This window comes from Lepidochelys kempii, chromosome 1 (genome assembly GCF_965140285.1).
Source record: "Lepidochelys kempii isolate rLepKem1 chromosome 1, rLepKem1.hap1, whole genome shotgun sequence".
NCBI classification, from domain to species: Eukaryota; Metazoa; Chordata; order Testudines; family Cheloniidae; genus Lepidochelys; species Lepidochelys kempii.
In genome coordinates this window covers 97,192,622-97,218,364 of record NC_136380.1, presented here as the reverse complement: position 1 = coordinate 97,218,364, position 25,743 = coordinate 97,192,622, and the positions used below count along the sequence as shown (strand labels likewise).

Sequence of the window (25,743 nt, the reverse complement as noted above, 5' to 3'; positions counted from 1 at the left end):
AGTAAGTGCTCAGATATTACAGGCAAATGGGGGTAAAGTCAGTGTATTGTATGTTTACCCAAACAAAACTGATCTGGGATGAAAGAATAAAGCATTTCATTGTAAATGTGAATTTCTTGTTCTTTTGACTGTTATCAAGCCTCTTATCCATATTGTGAAAACTGCAATTTGCAAAAGTTTCCCATCCAAAATCTCATGTGCTGAGCTACTTAGTTCATCTCTTGTAAATAGGGCATTTAAATATTTGAAAGACAGGTGTTCTAAAGTTTGCACTGTAAGTGAAAACACACAAGCTTTGGGAACAGATGTATGGTATAGTTAAGTGGGGGTAAAAGGATTTTTTTTAAATACACAGTTGTATACGTCCAGAATCTTTACAGAAATTATTTAAATGATTTTCGTTGTACATAAATTTCAGTGCTTCCCTGTTCTGTTGGGCATAAGAAAAGAAGCCTTAGTTAGTTAAATCCTATTGTAGGTTTGTTGCACTTAGCTATTAAACTTCTGAGCATGAGAGGAAAAACATTCCCTCTCTTTGTTAAAATGTACCACTGCTGAACGTCGGTGATGCATATTAGTTAATACATCTTGAATTTAACAGCAAAGTTATATTACATTATCTCTAAGGAAGCATAGATTTCTAGAGAGGATAACTGTTATCAATTATGATAAAGATCTTTTGTCACTTATTTTGTTTGCAGGTGTCTTTTATAAGACTTTCTATAATCCCTTCAGGAAGAAATATTTTCTTCTTTTTAAGAACAGTATTAGCGAAGTATAAAAGCTCTGATCCCTACTATTATTGTTGATTATTTGAGGGACATTTCCCAAAATTCATTGTTTTAAATGGTTGTCAGGAGGAATCAAGTGAAATTTAATAAACAATGCAGTAACTGATTCATTTTACTTTATGTGTAGAAGCTTTTCTTGTGAAGATTTGCATTGAAGAAGTGGTCCTTGTTGTGAGTTATCGTTACTATATTAGCAAGTGTATAATTCATTTCTGAACAAATAAACTTAACTTGGCTGGGCTCAGATACTACAATGAGGAGTGCTGTAGAAGTACCTATAAATAAATAAAAATTTACTAGTTTCAGGAATTTCATAGTTAAAAAGAATATAGATTTTAAGAGAATACCAAAAATTCCCAGTATTACCATAGACCCCTAATAAAATGTACACACTGCACTACAGTTCTAATGAACATGATTAGTCTAGATAGCTATTCTGGATGAAAAATAATTCCTAAAATGGAAATAATTACATTTATTTTGTCCGTCATTGGATAAACCAGAAAGAAACAGTTTGTTTATTTTTAAAAGAGACTAGAAATGTTCTGGACATGTAATAAAGAGTTGTTAGAGAAAAAAAATTAAATGGGGGGCATGCAACAAGCACAAAAATGCTTAAATAAAGCCTTACTATATTTGGGTTCCAGAGCTGACCATGTTTTTCAGAACTGTGGATCTGAAAGGGCACCCAAAGTCAGCTCCTCATAGTCCAATATGTGAGGATTAAAGAGCAGGAGACTATAAATTCTGCTTCCCTTGTTTTGTGAAAAGATCTGCTCAACTTCAGCATGAAGGTATTAAAAAGAGAAGATTTTGGCCTTACAGAATGAGGAAATCATTTTTTGCCTGCTACTTTGTAAAGATCATGTTCATTTGATAACTGTCTGTTGGAATAATTGCTTCCATCATTTTATAAATAAAAATTAGAATGATCTGTCAGAGCACACATTTAAGGATGTATGCTGCTACACTGATATCAAATGGAGCTGTATGTGCAGACAGAGGGTTATTATCGGATATTAGGTTATTATACTTAGCTGAGTTTCTTTGAATTTTACATTTACGGTCTGATTCAAAACTCATAAAAGTAAATAGGAATCTTTTCATTAACTTCAGTAGGCTCTGTATCAGGCTGCTAGCGTTCAAGGCCTGTATCCAGAAATTGGTGCACTGGTTTGGGCCCTTATGCCTCTGATGGACTCTGCGTGGGCGTAAGTTTCCATGACAGCTCATCTCTTTGTGCCATATTTATTAAATTCATAACTGATCATTTTCATTTACTGCTATGTTTGCTATAGTCCAAACTGATTTTTAGAAAGTTAGTGACTTGAACTAGTGGAAATAACTTGAAAAGCAAAATGAAGGTAACAGTGTTTGGTTGATGTAAGCCCATATACTTTGTTAGTCAGTTACCTTATAACTCTTACCCTCATTCTTCCTTCCCCTTCCTTTCCTGCTGTTGATTACATTCATTTGGGACATCTCGTTTTCAACTAAGTTGTAAGCTCTTCAAGGCAGGAACCATGGATAAAATGTTCAAAAGTGCATTGATGACTTAGGTGACTGATTCTCATTGACTTTCAATGGATTTAGACACCTAAAATTACTTAGGGTACATCTACACTGTAAATACAATAAAGGGTTAGTTCTTAACTCAGGTTAGCTAACAGGTTAAAAAAGCAGTACGGACAGGAAAACTCCGCTATTATCTTGAATTTGAAGCTCAAGGTAAAGCCTGTAGCGGAGTCTGGTGTTGCACTCAAATGCTAACTTGATTAAAAGCTGGGTTGCGATGTCTTCACTACTATTTTATTCTGAGTTAGCAAACACCTTTTTTTGCACTGAAAGACCTCTCCTTAGATGCTTCCTAAGATTTTATTCTATACCTGCTTATATGTTTGTACTGTATCTGGCACAATAGGACTTTCATCCTGAGTGGGGTCTAGAGGTGCTACCAGAATATAAATAATAGTCACAAATATCCTTTGTTTAGTGAACAATAAAACTGATCAGATTTAATTAAATAGATAAATGGGCTTAAGGATGTTCAATGCCCAACTTCTGTTAAAAGTGAATAGGACTTTGGCACTCAGCTCCTTCAGGCTCTTTTGAAAATCCCTTCTAAGCTCACTTAGTATCTTAGCCAAAATTTCCTGACTCTATCTCTAGCACGGCAGGGACGCAAGGTTCCAGCCATGTGGAGCTCATTGACAAACTGTGGCTTATCATTTAAATACACTGTGGTTAAAATATTACAGCTGTATACAACTTAACATAATAAATTTGTATATTGGCTTTTTTAATTGGAGAAAGAATCCAGGGGTGGAATATTATAGTACTCATAGTTTAATAAGAAATGTAAGGTATAACGTAACATTTTATATACAATAGCCCATATTTTCAAAAGTGGCCACTGTTTATGATGCCTTGATTTCTGCATGCTCAACTGGAGACACTTTGGGGCTTATTTACAGAGATGCTGAGAGTCCATATCTCATTAAGTTCAAATGGACTTGTGGGTGCTTAGCATCCTTGAAAAATCAGCATTTTCAGTGTCTCAAGTTGGGCTCCCAAAATTAGTAGCCACTTGAAAATGTTGGCCAGTATGATCATCTTCGTAAAGTTCTACGGATTCTTCCATTTCCAATAGCTTCACCATTTCATGCTCTTTTTTTAAATATTCCCTTTCTTCTACAATAGTCACTAGTTGGTATTTAAAGTCAGCATAATATAGATGTCTTAGTTTATTGTCTTTTTGATAACAAAATATAAATCCTCTATGATTTCATTATTCATATCTAGATAAATGAATTGCTGGTTTAGTTTCCCTTATATTTAAAGAAGACACTGCTTTTAAATTATCTCCCACTCCTTTTGATTTTACCCTGTGCTGGATTTTAAAAAACTCAAGATTGTTTTGTTTCTGGGGAACATTGTGAACATGTGAACTATCAGCAGCTGCTCTTGGTAAAGGGCAGTGATTTATTGAGGAAAACTGAATTGCGAAACCTTTTTCCTCCCAAAATCAACAGCTTGACTGAGCTTAAATAACTGACTTTTCATATCCTTTCATCACATACAAAGACCTAATCTTGAGCCTACTTGAGCCACCAATGTAGGCTTTGGCTAAGACCACCGCTGAATGTGTCATTCCCTTCTCACCACACACAAAACACATTGACTGCAGCTTTATGAAGTGAAAATACTGAAGAAAAGGAAAATGTGAAGAAGGTGTCCACAGTCATTCCTTTTAAAAAATAGCTGCTGCATCTGGATATTAAGAACAAAAAGTGCCTAAGACTGGAATAATAAGCTAGGGTCACTTGCTTTCATAGGTGCAAAAGAGTGGAACTGCCTTTACTTGTTTCAGTATCACTGACCCTTGCATTTTATTGTTTGGCAATGTCAGGGAAAGTGTGTAGAAGGAATTCCAGCATCTTTTAGCTTTACAATGACTTTGTCATTTTGTGATTCTTACAGTTCATTTTTTCCCCCCAAAGTTAGTCAGCTTTTGTATGTGTAAGATAATTTTAAGATGTGTGCATTGGATAATTACATAAAAGTTCTTTGTCTGCTAAAAGATTATGTAACTTGGTTCAATTTTTATGATATTTTAAAACATTAAAATAATGAGGGTATCAAAAAATACCCAAGGACTGGGATCTTTGTTAAATGTCTCTCTGTTCTGTTTGGTGAAGCAGGTCATGCAAACATGTATCTTTTGTGTGTGTGTTGTTACATTCTGATTTTTGAGTGGTATTAGTTGCAAAGATTCTGTGATTTTGCCATTATAGGAAGTTTAGCTAAAAGAGAACAGTAAATAGCAGCTTGGTGACAGTTAATCATGGGGGGACTCTCTGAACCTTTTTCTGCTTGCATCTACACGTTCCAATTTCTCTTGTCCAGCATCCATGCCACAATGGATCAGTTAGTATTTAACATAGGGCTAATTAAGTCTTATTGGGACAGGGGGACAGGCGAAAATAAGAATGTGATTTTTACCAGGTCTATTAGAAGAAGGCACAGGCATTTAGATAGAAATATGGTGAGGTGGAAATGTTCATTTTAAAAAAAAAAGGTGATTCTGTAACTTTTTCTGAAGTTCCTTGATTTTTTTTATTTATTTATTTTTGTATTTTCATGGTTGCCATTAACTCAGAATAAAAATATACTATTTACACTGATGTGAAAAAAAGGAGGGGAGGATTTCTGCCTTGAAGATCAAAAATGCTGTAGGTGTGAGGGTAACATGGTGTGTTGGCTAAATAAAGCTGCCCTTTATTTGCTCTCTCACTCCTCTTTTGAATGCCCCAACTATTAAATCTCAGGAACCAGATGGAGTAATCTTGATGATAACCAGTATATATGCTAAAGCCATTGCTGTGTTTTTACACTGTAACTGTCATCCATTTTTCTTTAATGTTTTAAAAAATTATTTCTTGTACTTCAACCAAATATCTGGGTAGGCTGGTCATCCAGATTTAGGCCAGAGCCATGCAGAGCTCAGAGATGTCTCCAGTTTCCAGTTTTTATTTCTACTCTACAACTATTTTCAGCATTATTAGTGACAGGTAAAGTTTCTTTCTCTCTCTCTCTTTCTCTCTCTCTCTCTCTATATATATATGCATGCAATAAGGTTTATTACTATAGCAAAACAGAAATTTAATATAAAATATCAAATATACAGATAACTATTTCAGTGTTTTCTGCATTTTGTTCTTGTTTCATATCTGTTCTATTTTTGAATAAAATAAATTCTTAATGAGATGCCCCCTAACCTTTATTCATATGTGGAAGAAGACTGTACACAAACATTCCTCTTAATTATTTTGCATTTATCTTTTTCTCTTGATGACTCTGTTTCTCTCTTTCCTGACCTTTTTCTTCTTCATTTTCTTTTCACTTTCTTGTCTTTTTCTTTGTGTACTTCCCAGCTTACAACAACATATTGTACCTAAGTTATTTCTCTGATTTTTCTCAATGAATTGGGGGAAAGCAGTGTTTTGAATATAGTATCTCTCAGTTCCTTGAAAAATAAAACTAGCTTTCATTTAGTGATATGAACTCTTTTCGCTGTAGCTCCTGGTCTAGAGTACTGGAAGTCTCATGTGATGCAGTCTTTTTGCAAGATTTCTAGTAGTTCATGGTTTTGACTGGTTGCAAGCAGCGGGAATATAGCAAGGACAGCTTTTCTCAAAGTATTTTGGTGCCTCTGGATGAAACCAAAAGGTGGTGAGGTTGCACAAAACTACTTTAAAGTTAAATGAACAACCAAACAAGGGTTCAGTTCTACTTTTGGATAAAAATTTAGGTCAGACCTTACCTTTGGCATTCATATCCCTATTTTCCTTCCCAAGTTACTTTGGAACAGATCTTTAGCTGGTGCAAATCAGCTTAGCTGCATTGAAGTGTACCAGCCTTTACACCAGCTGAGGATTTGGCCACCCAGAGGCCAAGTGAGGAGTTGAGTTCACCCAAAATTCCTAAATGTCTTTCAAGAGATCCTGCTGATCCTAGACTCTTCAAGTCTATTAGAAGTGGGGTTTGGTATATTTTAGTATGGAAAGGCCACAAAGAGGTATTCATAAGGCTAAGCAAATATATTTTCTACAGTTTGTTTGTATTTTTTCTCTATCTTTTTTGTAATACTAAATTTGCTTTTGGCACAGGGGTGAAGCATTTGATTATTTATTTAAATGGCTTGTCAAGCATTTTTATAACCCTCCACATTTGTAGCACAACCTGATTATTAAAAAAAAGACATATCAAGGTCATTAATATTTCTAACACTTCACAGCAGCTAGAAATCTTTTAATTCTACTGTCAGTCATAGAATGTAACAATCCTGTTCCAAATGGCGATAAGTACAAATCTTCTAGATTGCCTTAAACTATTGATATACTATAGATATGACTTATGTGCTTACAAACAAAGTAGGATTTCACTGTTTGGCAAAAAGACTGTAGATTTTACTTTTGATTTGTGAAAAAAAACTGAGCATAATTTGAATGACTAAGTTATGTTTACTAGTGTGGGTATTGGATCATTATACATATTTATTCTGAAAACAAACATGAGGACAAGAAATTATCTGTAACAAAAAAAATCTCATAGAAATGTGCTTCTCGGGTTACATGTGCATATCATGCAGTACTTCAGAACTTTTATCCTGCTTTTCACAAGATCGGAAATTGATATAGTTGTTGATCAGTGAATCCTCCAGCAGATTAAGGAGTTGCATTGATGAGTCCACAGACAGTACGTCGTCTATGGATTGATTTAAAGAAAGGCAATTTAAATCACTGATTTATATCACCAAGTGGAAATCCTTGATATAAATCATCAGTTCTAATCAAGTTTTTCATTTGTACTTCAGTTATTTTCTAACTACATTCTTACCGGTTGATAGAACAATAAAAACATGTTGACTTACAACTAAATAAAGCCTTTACACTAGAATTGCTACCTCGGAGGGTCCATTATAACTATATACATTTATTTAACATTTAACATTGAATAGTTTATTTTTTCAGATTATTATTAATTGTATCTTTTTATTATGTTAGAATATGGTAAATGATGTGTTGCTTGTTTGCTGGATAATTAAGATTTTTTTTCTCATGATTTGTGTCAAGCTGCATTAGGGTGGGAACTGGAATTTAACTGAACACAAAGCAGCATATACAATTTTTTTAATGCTTTAAATATTTTAGATACATAAATTTCAATTATCAAAATGTTTCACATTTACAACTAAACGATTTCTTAAACAGAGGGGTTAACTGTAGTCAGTAAACTGAACTATTATTTCAGCCCAACATGGTAAATTTTTAAAAAGATGTACAAGTGAAAATGACTGGAGCTTAAGGTTCTACTTGCCTAAGGGCAGGTCTACACTTCAAACACGGCAGCAGTGCCACTGTAGTGCTTCAGTGAAGACTCTCTGTGCCAACGGGAGAGCTTCTCCTGTCGGCGTAATTAATCCACCTCCCTCAGAGCGGTGCCTGTGTTGAAGGAAGCAGCTCTCCCACTGACAGAGAGCTGTCTACACTGGGGTTAGGTCGGTATAATTGTGGATTATTTTTCAACCCCCTGAGCGATGTAGTTATACCAAAGTAAGTTTATAATGTAGACTTGGCCTAAATCTCTTGAAAATGAGACCGTCTATTCTGTTACTTAGACTGTCCTTCAAACTTTTAAAACTAGGGGATCTTATTCCCTCCCTCCTTGTTTTTATTCATAGACAAGTTTTCCTTCTTTTTCAACTCCTAATTGACTTCTCAGCTTTGAATGTATTAGTCCAAATGAAGAAAATATTCTTTCTGTGCCTGCAGAAGAGGCTAGTATTGTCAAAAGCAGTTGTAGCACTTCAACAGGCTCTGGTTCCAGGTGCTTAGCTAGTGACTTCCACCAGCTCAGTGGTGTGACTTTCTTTAAAAGATCATCAGCAAACATGTACTGCTTGAATGGTTCACCTCCAACCCTGAAAGTCATGATGATTGGCATGATTAATGGGTGATTATTAGATGCTCATGTCATAGTAGCATCTCCTTCAGCAGTTTAAACATCTACCCTGGTACTTTGGGTTGGGAATATTGCAAGAAAATGAGGTGGAGTAAGTGCTTGATCCATCTGCTTCTTTAATGCCTGCAATTTAACTTTGTTGTTGGGTATTTCTTTCTTCAATGTTTGACATTCTTTCCACATTTTAACAGCATCAACAATAGAGCAGCAGTCTTTGTGCAGGTTGTCCAAGGCTATGGAAATAGGTTTCAGTTAAGTTGGCCATAAAATAATGTCTGACGCTTGGGTCATCTAGTACATTGAAAGAGGAGGGCACTTTTCAGGGACTGAAAAGGGATGTAACATTTCTTGCTTTGGGAAGCATTGCTGTCTTTTGGTATTAATTTAATAGCACTTTTTACTTCCTCAGTACATTTGGATTATTTTCTCTAGTTCTGAAAATAGAAGAAAATTAGAGGGAAAAAAGAACTTTCACTTTCTAGACAATAGCTATTCCTGCATTATTGTGGAAAGCTACTATTCTAAACCATTGTGTTTACTTCCATCTTCTTTTCCCCAACTCTTGTTTTTCAGTGGGCTTTGAAATACAGCACAGTCCTTTATTTGCAAGTCATTTGTGTACTGTTAAATGGATTATGTTAGGTCCTCATTGCTGAGAAAAAAATGTTAGGCTACCAATAGGTAATACACTGGCTTAGTAACGGTTTCCCTTATGTCTGCTTCCATAACTAACAGCCTATAACTTACTCATAGCTAAAAGACAGGTTTCAGAGTAGCAGCCGTGTTAGTCTGTATCTGCAAAAAGAAAAGGAGGACTTGTGGCACCTTAGAGACTAACAAATTTATTTGAGCATAAGCTTTCGTGAGCTACAACTCACTTCATCGGATGCATTCAGTGGAAAATACAGTGGGGAGATTTATATACACAGAGAACATGAAACAATGGGTGTTACCATACACATTGTAACAAGAGCGATCAAGTAAGGTGAGCTATTGCCAGCAGGAGAGCGGCGGGTGGGGGGTACCTTTCGTAGTGATAATCAAGCCATTTCCATTTCCAGAAGTTGACAAGAATGTCTGAGGAACGGTGGGGGAGTGGGGAGAATAAACATGGGGAAATAGTTTTACTTTGTATAATGACCCATCCACTCCCAGTCTTTATTCAAGCCTAAGTTAGTTGTATCCAGTTTGCAAATTAATTCCAATTCAGCAGTCTCACGTTGGAGTCTGTTTTTGAAGTTTTTTTGTTGAAGAATTGCCACTTTTAGGTCTGTAATCGAGTGACCAAAGAGATTTGAAGTGTTCTCCAACTGGTTTATGAATGTTATAATTCTTGACATCTGATTTGTGTCCATTTATTCTTTTACGTAGAGACTGTCCAGTTTGGCCAATGTACATGGCAGAGGGGCATTGCTGGCACATGATGGCATATATCACATTGGTGGATGTGCAGGTGAACGAGCCTCTGATAGTGTGACTGAATTGATTAGGTCCTATGATGGTGTCCCCTGAATAGATACGTGGACACAGTTGGCAATGGGCTTTGTTGCAAGGATAGGTTTCTGGGTTAGTGGTTCTGTTGTGTGGTTGCTGGTGAGTATTTACTTCAGGTTGGGGGGCTGTCTGAAAGCAAGGACAGGACTGGCCTGTCTCCCAAGATGTGTGAGAGTGATGGGTCATCCTTCAGGATAGGTTGTAGATCCTTGATGATGCATTGGAGAGGTTTTAGTTGGGGGCTGAAGGTGGCGTTCTGTTATTTTCTTTGTTGGGCCTGTCTTGTAGTAGGTGACTTCTGGGTACTCTTCTGACTCTGTCAATCTGTTTCTTCACTTCAACAGATGGGTATTGTAGTTGTAAGAACGCTTGATAGAGGTCTTGTCGGTGTTTGTCTCTGTCTGAGGGGTTGGAGCAAATGCGGTTGTATCATAGAGCTTGACTGTAGACAATGGCTCTTGTGGTGTGTCCTGGATGAAAGCTGGAGGCATGTAGGTAGGCATAGTGGTCAGTAGGTTTCCGGTATAAGGTGGTGTTTATCTGACCATCGCTTATTAGCATCGTAGTGTCCAGGAAGTGGATCTCTTGTGTGGACTGGTTCAGGCAGAGGTTGATGGTGGGATGGAAATTGTTGAAATCCTGGTGGAATTCCTCAAGGGCTTCTTTTCCACGGGTCCAGATGATGAAGATGTCACCAATGTAGTGCGAGTAGGGGCATTAGGGGGCGAGAGCTGAGGAAGCGTTGTTCTAAGTGAGTCATAAAAATGTTGGCATACTGTGGGGCCATGCGGGTACCCATAGCAGTGCCGCTGATTTGAAGGTATACATTGTCCCCAAATGTGAAATAGTTACGGGTGAGGACAAAGTTCAGCCACCAGGTTTGCCATGACATTATCGGGGATACTGTTCCTGACGTCTTGTAGTCCATCTTTGTGTGGAATGTTGGTGTAGAGGGCTTCTACATCCATAGTGGCCAGGATGGTGTTTTCAGGAAGATCACCGGTGGATTGTAGTTTCCTCAGGAAGTCAGTGGTGTCTCGAAGGTAACTGGGAGTGTTGGTAGCGTAGGGCCTGAGGAGGGAGTCTACATAGCCAGACACTCCTGCTGTCAGGGTGCCAAGCCTAAGATGATGGGGCGCCCAGGATTTTCAGGTTTATGGATCTTGGGTAGCAGATATAAAACTCCAGGTCGGTTTTTCCCCCCCACTCTCCTGCTTAATAGCTCACCTTAAGTGATCACTCTTGTTTCAGTGTGTATGGTAACACTCATTGTTTCATGTTCTCTATGTATATAAATCTCCCTGCTGTATTTTCCACTGAATGCATCTGATGAAGTGAGCTGTAGCTCACGAAAGCTTATGCTCAAATAAATTTGTTAGTCTCTAAGGTGCCACAAGTACTCCTTTTCTTATAGCTAAAAGAGTTCTTCATAGCTCAAGAGGTAGAGGGTTGGGTTTTTGGTTCCAGTTTTGATATCTGCCAACAACTGTGGAAAGTGCATATATATAGTTTGTCAAAAATACACTCTAAAAGTTTTATATTTTATCTACAGTGTTGTTAAGATAGTTTATTTATTACTCATTCAGATATTATCTGTAATTCTCAAAGGCAAGAATACTGCAATAGATCCCCACTCTGGAGTGCATGATTGAAGTTAGAACCTACTAGGGTGACCATATTTCCCTATGCTGAATAAGGGACACCTGGTAAAATTACTCATATTCAAATAAGTTCAACGGCAATCAGAACTATGCAGTATAACCATTCAAAAAAATACAAACCTGTTAAAAAGTAGTTGGATTCTTTTTATTTACTTTCTTATCTTTAAGACTTTAGGGAGGGGTGACACACAAGGGGAGGGGTGACACACACACACACACACTCGGGTACAACTCTCTCAAACGGGGGAAAAATTAGTGGGTACAGAGCATCTACCGGCACTATGCTTCCCTCTCTGCTCCCCTCCCCCGCAGCTCTTGCACTCCGGCAGCCCCGTGCTTACCAACTCCTCCTCCACCCTCCCAGTGCTTCCGGAGTGCCGCAAACAGCTGATTTGTGGCTTTCAAGCTCCAGGAGGGAGGCGGAGGACCTGGGGCTGGCCACAGGGACCCTAGGTGGCAACGGGGCCCCGGGCGGGGAGCCACACTGGGTGCAAAGCCTGGGGGTGCTGCAGCACCCCCCGCACCTTTACTTCCCACACCTATGGAGACCCGCTGGCACTCTGCATTGACCTCCCGTGGTTTGGTAAATTCTCTGGTTCAGAACTGGGTCAGGTCCCGAGGGTGCCGGACTAGAGAGGTTCAACCTATACTGCTTGTACTGCCTCAGGAGAGACCAAGATTCAGAGGTCTTTTCTGTTATTGGAGTTATACAAAAAATTATTTCTAACAAATCCTTCTGATATCTTCTTCTCATAAGATAATAAATCCCTAAGTTACATGCACGAGACCTCAAATGCTTGTGGTGGTGGTAATGATAATGATATTAATTATAGGAGCCCTAGTCATGGATCAGGACTCCATTGTATTAGGTTCTGTACATACACAGAGGACAAAAAATTGGTCCCTGCCCCAAAGCAGTAAATATAAGACAAGAGAGGGACACAGACGTGGGTGTACAAGGAAACAATGAGACAGTATTGATCAGCATGATGGGCAGTGGTCTCAGCATGCCAGTGGCCTAATTAGTAGCCTAACTTTTCCTGCCTAATAAGGTATTGTTACATGAGCTAGATCTCAGCAGCGCTCCTCCTACCCACAACAGTATTTGGCAAAATGTTGTGGGTTATCATCACTAAAGCTCAAATTTGGATTTTTTTTTAAAGTTAATTTACCTTGTACTGTATATCAACACTGGCCTCAAAACTGACTCCTGGAGAGTTACCCTACTAACTTATTTTAACTCTGATGAATAGTGGGCTATAACAACTGTTTCCTATTGTTGAATCTGTGTATAATTCACAGCAGGACTTTACCTCTTATCCCTTAGTTATTTTCCTTAATAATCTTTTATGAGGTACTGTAACAGGGTGGCAAAGTGCATAATCTTACATAGGGATGCAGGGTTCTTTTGTTGATCCATCCTGTTATCAGGAGTTAGAATCTTGCATAAAGCTGATGAGTAAATTCTGTTGATTCATTATGCCACCAAGATATAACAGAACTGTGTGTGTAGGACCCTTACATGTGTGTAGGGGAAATTAATGTTCAAACAGGAAGATCCTGTAAGAAACCCTAAGAACACTTAGGCGTAAGGGGAGAGGTTCCTCTGAGGTTTGTGCTGATTGACTCTATTGGTAACTCAAAAATAACACAGCCAACATGAGGGGGCACGTTTGACTTTATTAAATATGTGTGGACTTTATTAGAAGTAAGATGGGAATGCTTCCTGCTTCATAGGCAACTTAATGGAAAATATTATGAAAATCCAGGTAATTCAGTTTATCCATTTGGTCATCCATATCTGATATTTCATTCATCTTTTCCAAATACCTTTAAAAAGATAAGGATTGATGCTTTCCTGCCCAAGTCTTGCTTTCTCAAGGCCAAAGGGAGTCCCACATTTCCATTGACATCTGGAGATCAAGCAGCAGCAGTAGAATTCAGCTGGAATTTAGTTACACACAAAAATTCATAAACTAGAAGGGATTCCACATCTAGGAGCTAGTATGGACTATGGAGAACAGTTTTCTAACAGTGTACCTTCCAAGAAGTAATAATTAACACTGAGCAGGAATTTGACATAAACCTGGAATTTCAGCTATCTGCATGTCATAAAGGCTTATGTTACCTACCATTGGGTACATATGTACCATTGGGTACATACACTAAACAACCAGTGGGGCCCCTGGATGATTGAGATACAAAAGGAGCACTTAAAGACGATAAAGTCATCACAGAGAAACTAAATTAATTCTTTGCTTCAGTCTTCACTGCTGAGGATGTTAGGGAGATTCCCAAATGTGAGCTGTCTTTTGTAGGTGACAAATCTGAGGAATTGTCACAGATGGAAGTGTCACTAGAGGAGGTTTGGGAATTAATTGAGAAACTTAACAGTAACAAGTCACTGGGACCAGGTGGCATTCACCCAGGAGTTCTGAAAGAACAAAATGTGAAATTGCAGAACTATTAACTATGGTTTGTAACCTGTCCTTTAAATCAGCTACTGTACCCAATGACTGGAAGATAGCTAATGTAACACCACTATTTAAGAAGGGCTATAGAGGTGATTCTGGCAATTACAGACCAGTAAGTCTAATGTCAATACAGGGCAAATTAGTTGAGACAGTAGTAAAGAATAAAATTGTCAGACACATAGAATATAAATAGTTGTGCAAAAGTCAACGTGGTTTCTGTAAATGGAGATTGTGTCTTTCTAATCTATTACAGTTCTTTGAGGGGGGTCAACAAACATGTGGACAAGGGGGATCCAGGGACATAGTGTACTTACATTTCCAGAAAGCCTTTGACAAGGTCCCTGTAAAGGAGCAGACTACCCCTGCAGTGCCTCCTGCTGGTCATCCTTGGGAATTAGCTCTTTTCCAGCCTGGAGCGCCCTCTGCAGGCTGATGATTGCACAGCTCTGGCCCCTGTGTCTCTCACAGACCCCAGCGCCCCTTTCTCTGGGGTTCTGCCCCCTGGCAGTACCCCCACACTCTGCCTCTGGGTCTCCCCTTCCTGTGGAACCCCCAACCCACTATCCCCACCTTGCCTCAGGCTGGACTACTGCCAGTCATCACCAACCCCCGCTCCCTGGGGCAGACTTCAGTGTAAAGGCCACTCATCATAGGCAAGGGGGTTCAGACCTGTTGCCTTTCTCTGCCTCCCAGTACTTCTATGGGCCTTGGACCAGGCCTTTCAGCCTGGGGAGTTGCCAGCCTGGAGCGCCCCTGCTCAGCCTGCTCCTTCCCCAGCACTGCACCACCCTCAGTGTGTTTGTTCGTTTGTTCGTTCGTTCACTCACTCTGTCAAGAGACTCCTTGGGCCTCTGGCTCACAGCCTTTTTATACAGGTCAGCTGGGGCCTGATTGGGGCGTGGCCCAACTGCGGCTGCTTCCCCAATCAGCAGTCCCCAGCCACAGCCCTCTCCAGGACTGCTTTTAACCCTTTCTATTTTAGGAGTGGGGATAGCCACCCCTCTACAGTCCCTCACCAAAGGCTCTTACATAAATTAAGTTGTCATGGGATAAGAGGAAAGATCCTTTCGTGGATTGAGAACTGGTTAAAAGACAGGGAACAAAGGTTAGGAATAAATAGTAAATTTCCAGAATAGGAAAATAGGAGGGGTAACTAGTGGTGTTCCCCAAGGGTCAATCCTAGGACCAATCCTTTTCAACTTATTCATAAATGATCTGGAGAAAGGGGTAAACAGTGAGGTGGCAAAGTTTGCAGATGATACTAAACTGCTCAAGATAGTTAAGACCAAAGCAGACTGTGAAGAGCTTCAAAAAGATCTCAGAAAACTAAGTGACTGGGCAACAAAATGGCAAATGAAATTTAATGTGGATAAATGTAAAGTAATGCACATTGGAAAAAATAACCCAAACTATACATACAATATGATGGGGGCTAATTTAGCTACAACTAATCAGGAGAAAAATCTTGGAGTCATTGTGGATAGTTCTCTGAAGACGTCCATACAGTGTGCAGCGGCAGTCAAAAAGCAAACGGGATGTTAGGAATCATCAAAAAAGGGATAGAGAATAAGACAGAGAATATCTTATTGCCCTTATATAAATCCATGGTACACCCACATCTTGAATACTGCGTACAGATGTGAACCCTCATCTCAAAAAAGATATACAGCATTAGAAAAGGTTCAGAAAAGGGCAACTAAAATGATTAGGGATTTGGAACAGGTCCCATATGAGGAGAGATTAAAGAGGCTAGGACTTTTCAGCTTGGAAAAGAGGAGACTAAGGGGGTATATGATAGAGGTCTATAAAATCATGAGTGGTGTGGAGAAAGTGAATAAGGAAAAGTTATTTACTTGTTCCCATAATATAAGAACTAGGGGCCACCAAATGAAATTAATGGGCAGCAGGTTTAAAACAAATAAAAGGAAGTTCTTCTTCACTCAGCACACAGTCAACCTGTGGAACTCCTTGCCTGAGGAGGTTGTGAAGGCTAGGACTATAACAGGGTTTAAAAGAGAACTGGATAAATTTGTGGAGGTTAAGTCCATTAATGGCTATTAACCAGGATGGGTAAGGAATGGTGTCCCTAGCCTCTGTTTGTCAGAGGGTGGAGATGGATGGCAGGAGAGAGATCACTAGATCATTACCTGTTAGGTTCACTCCCTCTGGGGCACCTGGCATTGTCCATTGTTGGTAGACAGGACACTGTGCTTGATGGACCTTTGATCTGACCCAGTATGGCTGTTCTTATGGAAGCACTCGCTGCCCTGAGGATTTCCACACCCTAGACAATTAACCTTCTCACTCTAGTATCTCCAGATTTCTATAGGTCAGCTTCAGGTTTAGCCCAGCTGTTCAGTCTCCTGTTTCTTGTTGGATTCTTAACCTGGTACACTGGTCTCTTTGGAAACCTCTCTTGGCAGTGTTCCATGTTGTTCTTCACTGTAGAAGTTACCTTTCCTTTTATCAGATTAATCACACAGGCATAGAAAGTTCAAACTTTAAAAATACTGTCAGGCAGTCGGATCTTCAGTTTATGCTGGGCAAGGTGGTTCAAAGAACACTTAAGTTTCTGTCAAAGCTCAATTCAACCTTTCACCTGAGCTAGAAAATACATCTATATGGTTCTCTGAATGGCTGCAGAGCAATTAACTATTACCTATCTTGAACGTGTCCATTTTAACCATTTGTAAATCAGGTACACTGTTAGTTATTTGCAGGATCACAGGAAATGGACCAATGCCATGAAAGCAAGCTTTTCATGTTGGGTCACGTTGATTGTAGCAGCTCCCATTAGACTCTGGCAGAACAAATCATGCAGAAAATAGAGTAAATTCTACAATTAATCTGAAATACTAAAAATATTAAATCTTATAATTATATTGTGAAAATAATTGTGATCTAGCTATTATATGAGAGTTGTTGTTTATCCTTTTAATTGGAGTGTCATCTTTGTCTGAATATTTAACCTTTTAATGATGTGAAATAGTTTTTGAGCTTGTTTTAAACGGAACCCTTCTGGGTAAGGAAGTAATGTTTTCTCTTGCCTATGTTGTTGCAGACTCTCCTTCAGATTTTTGGCGTAGTAGCTGTGGCTGTGGCAGTGATTCCTTGGATACTCATCCCTTTAGTTCCACTTTGTATTCTTTTCATTTTTCTTCGACGGTATTTCTTAGACACAGCAAGAGATATTAAACGTCTGGAGTCCACAAGTACGTTGCTTGGATAGAGCTGATTTTTAGTCTGAGCAACAATTATATGAGATGCTAAAATTCTGCAAACAATCAATTAATCAGGAATTTTTGCTGTAGTTTTGCAAATTACTTGCTTGTTGTCTTGAGTCTTAACCCAGCAAAATCCTTCAAAACTTGCTTAACCCCAGGCTTAAGTTCACAATTAATGTCTTTGAAGTCAAATGGACTACTCATATATTTAAAGTTAAGGACAACTTAAACTTAAAGTTAAGTTTAAATGATTTGCTGAATCTTGGCCTTAGTGGGCTAATTGCACATAATAATGTAGGTTTTGACCCAGTATGACCTTCATAGATTCATGATTATCTCAGTATTTCAAATTGATTATTAAATAGCAGAGTCTGAGTCTTTAGCATCATGAATAAAAAAAAATGGGTGCGTTATCTGATTAGTGAAAGAAACAAAGGAAGAAGTCATGGATGATAACAACTGTTGAAAACGTTTTTTGTGTCAATTAGATTAATCCATTTTGCCATCCAAGTGGGTATAATTGAGTAACAGGAAAATAGGTTTATCCTATGTTTATCCTAAAAGATGTGATTCAGTGGCTTGTGTCAGTAAACAGAGAAGTAGGATTAAAGGTTAACATAGTGCAAAAAATTACCAACACTGCCCTTCAGCTACAATAAATTAATCTTTTTTACTTTGCAGCTCGAAGTCCAGTGTTCTCCCACTTGTCAACATCTCTCCAGGGACTTTGGACAATTCGTGCTTTCAAAGCAGAGCAAAGATTCCAAGAATTATTTGATGCTCACCAAGATCTTCACTCAGGTTTGTCACCAATAGACATGGACAACTAAGTATGTAGCTCTTTCAGAGGGAAATATTTTCTCCCCTCAGGTACACATGTGCAGCGTACATGCACAGCTCACACTGATTTTAATACATCTCTCTTTAGGGAAAAATCTCCCCATTAGTTTTTTCTTCTGTTTTTCTGGATTTGTAGAATACACTTTGGACTCTAGTATAGTTTGAGAGAGCCAAGCATGCATAATAACAATATTTACGATAAACATTTTAAAGTATACCCAATAAGTATATTTAAAATTCATTTTTCACCAAGATCTTGTATTGCATAATATTTTAAGGCAAAACAAGTTATACTTAGCAATATTTAATATTATTCAGGTGGAACACTAAGGATGCATCTACACTAAAAAATTGAGTCGCCCTGTATTAGGTCGGTTTACAGCCACCGCAGTAATTACTGCCGTGGTGCATGTCCACATGACTCTCCTTGGGTTTGTGGTGCGTATCTCAACAGGAGCGCTTCCACTGACCTAAGAGGGGCAATGTGGGGAGTTGAGAGCCCAGTCTCTCAGCTCTGCTGGCAGATCCCTGCCAGGAACCCAGCTGGCTGCCCGCCCCATTGGCTCCCTGTTCCCTGCCAGGAGCAGGAGAAAGCCTCCCAGGGCTTTTCGCCTCTCCATTCTCCTCCAGGAGCAGGCGGGGAAGCCCGCTGGGGCTTCTTGCCTGCTCGTTCCCTGCTGGGAGTGGGGTCCAGATTCCCAGCTCTCCAAAGGAGTAGGGGTAGCTGGGCTCTAGCTGCCTGGCTTTCTTGTCAATTTCACAGCAAGCAGTGAAATTGACAAGAGAGCTAATAGCTGATGTAATTAACACAGTGTTTGCACAGACTCTGTGTCACCCTAACTTCACCGACATAAGCCCTGCACCTCTTGTGGAGGTGGAGTTATTATGTTGGTGTAGTAGGGCAGTTACATTGGCGGGACAAGGCTGTAGTGTGTACACTGACATAATTAGGTCAATGTAAGCTGCCTTACATTGACCTGATTGTGTAGTGTAGACCAATCCTAAAACTGTACAAAAATATTTAATGTAAATTATCCTTTGGAAAAATATAAAAACCTGTTAATCTCTTATCTTTTTTGTCTGAGCAACTTTAAGAGCTCCTGTCTGTGTTAATACTGTAGGTTAGTTTTTATTAAAGTCTACTTGGCTGCAATATGAATATTCTGTATGCAAAAGTAATCTGAATTATGTTTGTACTAAGTATTCTATACTAGTTTGCCTTCTTTTTTTTTTTTTAATTGATAGAGTCATAGAGTTTCAGGCAAGAAGAGACCATTTTATCATCTAACCTGACTTCCTGTATTTTACAGACCATTACATTTCACCTAGCTACCCCTGTACTGAGTCAAGAGGCATGTGTTTGGCTAAAGTATATCCCCAGAAAGTCATCCAGTCTTGACCTGAAGTATTTGTCTCACTTCGGCTTTCAACCATTAGTTGTTATGTCTTTCTCTACTAGAATAAAGAGCCATGTAGTATGTGATATTTTCTCCCCATGCAGGTACTTATACAGTGTAATCAAGTCACTTCTCAATCTTCTTTTTGATAAACTAAACAGATTGACCTCTCTAAGTCTCTTGCTGCAAGGCATTTTCTTCAAATAACTCAACTCCAAATAATTTGTGACTTTTTTCTGCACCTCCAGTTTTTTTTATATATTTTGAAAATGTGGCCACCTGAACTGTACATAGTATTCAGTATCAGTCTTGACAGTGCCTTATACACAAAAGTAAAATTGCCTCCCTATTTCTACTTACTACTGCCCTGCTTATACATCTAACGAGCGCAATAGCCCTTTGTATCACAGCATCGCACTGAAAGTTCATGATAAGTTGCTTGACCAGTATGACACCTAAATCCTTTTCAGAGTCACTGTTTTCCAGAACACAGGTCCCCAGTCTGTAGGTATGGCCTTTTTCCAAGACATGTAACTTTGAATTTGGCTATATGAAAATACATTTTATATGAACAGGCCCAGATTACAAAGCAATATAGAATTCTATCTGATGCCTATTTGACTTCTGTTATTGGCCCTAACTTTGAATACTTGAATTTTCATCATACAGATTATGCTGCATTCTTCTGTGATTTATATCATATAACCTCCACTGTCAGTAATACTCAATTCTCTGAAGCATATTGGGATATACTTTATCTAAATGTTATATGAAAGAAAATTGCAATGGTATTTTACATAGCATACTAGGCATCTGATCCAAAGTCCATTGAAGTCAATGAGAGTCTTTTTGTTGGCTTCAGTGGGCTATGAATCAGGCCCTAGCATCTTTTATTTCTATTCCAACTCCTATTTGATATACTAGTGTCAGCTGTGTTAAACGGTGTGAAAACCTGAAAACTGGCCAGCACTAGCTAGGAAAATAGGACATCATCATCAACACATGCAAACACTCTCCAAGACAATGGTATTTTTGCAGCTTATGGAATTAGTCCATGCTAATGTTATATTACTGTCTTATGGGAGTCCTTATAGAACTTATTTTTTCCCCAATAACTTATTGTTCTTATTATGACTTTTAAAAAACTCTTTAGAGGCTTGGTTTCTGTTTTTGACTACCTCCCGATGGTTTGCTGTGCGGCTGGATGCCATCTGTGCCATCTTTGTTATAGTGGTTGCCTTTGGTTCCCTGCTTCTCGCAAAGAGTAAGTACAGATGCTAGGAATGTTAATGCTATAATTACAATATATAGCAATACCTTATTCTTTTTCAGAATTTACTTTCTCTAATTGTTTATGGATTGCAGTTACGTAAAATGTTTCTTTCTAGATCCTGGTCTGTCCCTCTGTCCAAGACATTCCTGTAAGTACTGGAGACCGTTTAGACTTCTCTGGACTCAAGGGATTGGCCATGAACCTAACAACCTTTCTCCAGATTATCTCCCCACAGTGTTGCAGGCAAGCTTGCAATTCTACAATCTTGCCTTTACTGTTGAAATACTAGCTTTTAAAGCTGTCTTTGGGACAACAACATTTGTTTCCCTTCTTGTCACGGCAGACTAGGCAAAACAAAGCAGGCTGAACATTCAAGGATTCAGCTCAAATGTCTTGGATTCAGGGAGAGCCCAATCCCAGAAAGGGAGATTGCATTATAAGAAATTTTATATTCATTGTCATTCTGATGCTGTTGTTTTATATGATCATCCTAGGATGTAATTATGGTAGATGTTCTAAAACTAGATAGTCTTCTAAAATACAAAGGAAGTAATTATCTTGGACATGAAATTTGGGTGCTAGTTTGCTGTTCTTTGTTTCCTTTATTTTTCCTTTAGATAAATTATATATAGACCTATATACATGGCATTATAGAGATTTCCAACTAGGTTTCAAGTTACTAGACTTGAAGACAAATCAAAACACTGGGTTTAATTTGTCTCTCCAATCAGTATAAGGAGCAGCTTTTGTGAAGTCAATGGAGTTATGCTGATATAAAATGGCTATAGTGAGAGGAGAATCGGATCCCATATTAGGACCAAATCCTGTTTAGTTTATTCACAAGAGCTGACTCGCTGAGTGTAATGAGTCTGTCCATATGAGTAGGGTGAGCAGAAGTTTGCCCTTCAAAAGCATCTTGTCTGCTCTTACAGTGCTTTGCACCCATTTATACCAGTACATAGTTTGTGTAAATGCTAGCAATGTGTTTTAGTAGCATTTTATGCTCACTATGCACAGGTTTAGGGGTCTGATCCAACTCCCTTTGAAATTAATTGAAAGATTCTCAATTGCTTAACTGACTAGCAATGACCCTAAGCTTGTGCTTAAGAGATTAGTTGATTCTGGGCTTTTTTTTTTTTTTTTTTTTTTTTTTTTTTTAAGACAAGTTGCCTTGCAGTGGAGAACCAGGACCTTATTGTCAAACACAAATATAGTTTTAGAAAGCTTACAAAAGTAATGTGACAAGATAGACTTTTTCCACAGAGCTACTATTTAAACTGGTGTGACCAAGAGCCAGCTACCACTTCAGTGGCATATTAGATTGAAGGAAGAGTTAAGCAGAGTTTTGTGTAATTATATAGATGTGATTTTTCTCCTCCTCGCCCTACAGCTCTGGATGCAGGACAGGTTGGCTTGGCATTGTCCTATGCAATCACGCTCATGGGAATGTTCCAGTGGGGAGTTAGGCAAAGTGCTGAAGTTGAAAATCTGGTAATATTAATTTCTCAACTTCGTATTTTTCACATCTCTTTGCTGTTCAGTGACATGAAATACATTAGAAGTGTTATCTTTGCATTAATGGAATTTTAAAGACCCTGTTATTTCTATCTAAAGCCTTAGACCCTGTTAATTTGTGTAAAGGTAACAAATATTTAAGATGTATTAAATCTTTATTCAAGTCATACTACATAAGGTCGGCATAAATTTCCAAATACATTTTTGCATATGGTAGAACATCAATTTACACTATTTACTAAGATGCTGTTTGTTGCATATTAATTTTTTTAAATTAATGAGTAAGCAACCACAATAAAAAAAATACAACATCAAAAATCTACTTATTCATTTGTGTTGACAGTTTTGGTTTACTTGTAATTATTTATGATGAGTCACCGTAACATTCTGGTAAATACACCTTGTACACTACATAAAGAATAACAAAGGCTTATTTAGTGTTAAACTGTACTACAACACTCCTGCTAATAATAATTTTGTATTTAGCATTTATGCTGTATAGCTTATTGCATTTTCAAAGCATGTTGCAGGCAAGAATTAACCAATACTTATCAATCTTTTTGGAGAAGTGGGGAGAGACTGCTAAACTTTTTGTCTGAATTATCAGGTTGTGGATTAATGAAGTTCAAATGTGTGAGGCTCTCCTGTGGGGGTGAATTACTCTGTGGGAGGTGAAGATTCAGAGGTATCATAGAACAAGACATACCATTTACTAGGCTGACACTAGTGTAGAATGTGGAGTACTTCGTGGAGCTATTGTAAATGACTTCCTTTTTCCATGACTCACAAGAATCCGAGGTTTTGTGGTTTTGTCCTACTTAGCTCTCCTTCACTAGTAATTTTTTCTTACTTCATTCTGTCTCTCATGTGTTTCCAACTGAGGAGGAGAGGTCCAGAATGGAGAACTTGCTACTGCATTGTTCACTTTCTGGGACTGACTCCCTCCCCAGATCCACTGCTGTCGAGATAAGTCTTTGGGTATTGTTATGATGGTCTCTTCATGGTTCATATATGAAGTTAACAAAGCTGAGTAAGGTGAAATATAATCTGTTAAGAAAAGTTTAGTTTTTTCTTACAGTTTTTGATGTAATAATCTGTTGCGGGGATGAAAGGGGTGGGGGGAAACGGTACCCCATGGCCAAAACTGAACTGCCTCCCATATTTGCAAGAAGAGAGAGGCAGCCCAAATGTCTCAAATTTGGGGAGAGGTTAGTTCCGTTAGTTAGTCTTTTCCATTTAGAATCCCATAAAATCTCAGTTAACAATAGATCTTGCTGCCTCTTTCATATTTGTATGTCCATGGATATGAAAAAAAATTCTGCTAGCTATCTAGCCAATACTGTAGTAACTAGTATACTGATTTGGCTCTACCGCTGAATTATAGATATTCATTCCAAGCACATAGTAACCTTAGCCAGAGCTGCAAGGGACAAGCTCGTTGGTGAAACCCCAGAGATGGTGGTGGCTCAGAACACACAAAAATGATAAACTTATCAATGGTATTATTAATAGTCTGGATCTTCCTGTAGCTCAGATATAAGTCAGATCTTTAGTATTACTCCCATGGAGGCCCAGCAGAAAGACAACCTATCATGTAGAAAATAAGGCTCCAGTCCTGCAAAGCACTTAAGCATGTGAGTAATGCCATTGACCTCAAATTAATGCTTACATTGACTCAATTAACATGCTTTAAAATTAAGTACATACTTAAATGTTATGCTGGATCAGGACCTATATTAGGAGGTAAGACTTGCATTTCTGTCTAATAAAAATAGGACAGTACCACGATTCATCCTCTCTCTCTCTCTCTCTCTCTCTCTCTCTCTCATATGATTGAAAGAAAATTTCTCCTGTTATTTTGTAGCTTTTTTTATAATCAAAATGTTACCCAAAATATAAAAGAGTTTCATTGCTTGTGTGACTTTTTTCCAGATGATCTCAGTAGAAAGAGTAATGGAATACACAGAACTTGAAAAGGAAGCTCCTTGGGAGTCCAACAAACGTCCACCAGCTGAATGGCCAAGCCAAGGAGTGATAGCCTTTGAAAATGTTAACTTCACTTACAGCTTAGATGGACCCTTGGTGTTGAGGCACTTGTCTGTTCTAATTAAATCAAAAGAAAAGGTATGCATTGCATGCTTATTTCAGATATACACAACATTTTCATTAAGGAGGTAATACCTTATGGTCTTTTTTTCCAACTCTATACAGTGCTATAAAATGTACCAGGGGTGGCCAAACTGTGGCTTGTGAGAGGTATGCATCTCTTTTATAGTTAAAGTGCAGCTTGTGGAGTCTCCTATACCCCCCCATTCTCCACCTACCAGACTGAGGCATAAAGCTCAGGGCTTCTGCCCTGCAGTGGGGTGGTGGGGTTAGGGACTTCTGCCAGAGATGACTGGTGCCTGCTGAGAGTGGGGGGTACAATTTAAACAGTTTGAGTTGCACCTCCAGGTACGCCTCCTCCCCCCTTACCCTCAGCGGCCCCTCCCTGCATCTCCCTGGTGTTAGCTCCACATGAAGAGCCAGCAGCAAGCAGCTGGGAGCTTCAGGGAGGGGCTGCTGCTTTAGCTCTGCAGGAAGCAGCAAAAGCAGCAGCTCTCCCTGCTGCTCCCAGTTGCTTGCCACTGCCTCTCCACATGGCCTCAACTTCCAGCTTGCCAGCTCCAGGAACTGACCGAGTGAGGGCCAGCAAACCCTAGCAAAAATCGGGGGGGCACGTGATCCCATGAGACCCTCCATGCATCACTTCTGACTTCTGCCCAGCAAGAAGGGGGCCTCAAGCCCTGGCAGGCACTTCCCACAGGGCTGAAGCCCCAAGACCCCCGTCCCTGCCAGGTTGAAGCCCTGAGTTCCAGCAGGCGCACCCCAGCTCTCGAACTTCTGAAGATTCTCGTATGTAGCTCAGAGGGTCAGTAAGTTTGGCCAGCCCTGAAATATACTGTCTTTAGAAAATGAGGCCTGTCTTTAAAAAAATAAAAATAAAGTAATTATATTACTTATATTTATTAAAGGATAAAGCATGTTTACTTACAATAAGTTATGCAGTGATGTTTGGTAATATGCATGGTTATGAGTAAATAACCTACTTAAGAACCTATGAAACTAGGGACTTTGCCTATTGCATAAACTCCAAAAACAAAACGCACTTAGATTGTATGCTCTTCAGGGCAGGGACTTTTTCTTGGTTATAGGTTTGTAAAGTGCCTATCCCAGTAGGGCTTGGGCCTTTATGTGCTACATAATGCAAATAATTATAAGAAAACAAATGCAGGCCTTGATCCTGTGACTGGATCCATGTGGGCAGATCAGAATCCTTGTGTATGTGCAGAGCCTTGGTGACTTCAGTGGGACTCAGCCCAGGCATATAGATCCTCTTGCACGATCATGACCTTTATTTCAAAATGCAACTAAGGTCACTAAGAGAAAACAACATGCATGCCAGATGTTGTTTACAAAGTCCAGAATTTAAAAGCAAGGAAATGAATAATTAAGGGTATGCTAAACTGTTAGCCACCTTATGAACACATTACTCTTATTAACTACAAAT

General features: G+C 38.9%; 1 protein-coding gene across 12 annotated transcripts in view; it reads left to right on the top strand.

The window, feature by feature from the left end:
- ABCC4 (ATP binding cassette subfamily C member 4 (PEL blood group)) overlaps positions 1-25,743 on the top strand; it is a 214,241-nt gene that overhangs the window by 126,951 nt on the left and 61,547 nt on the right. For all 12 annotated transcript variants that reach the window (XM_073347885.2, XM_073347866.2, XM_073347808.2 and 9 more), the window contains 5 exons: positions 17,006-17,156; positions 17,850-17,969; positions 20,559-20,669; positions 22,069-22,169; positions 24,126-24,317. In XM_073347885.2, coding sequence (XP_073203986.1) covers positions 17,006-17,156; positions 17,850-17,969; positions 20,559-20,669; positions 22,069-22,169; positions 24,126-24,317 — 675 coding nt within the window. The remainder of the gene's footprint in view (positions 1-17,005; positions 17,157-17,849; positions 17,970-20,558; positions 20,670-22,068; positions 22,170-24,125; positions 24,318-25,743) is intronic.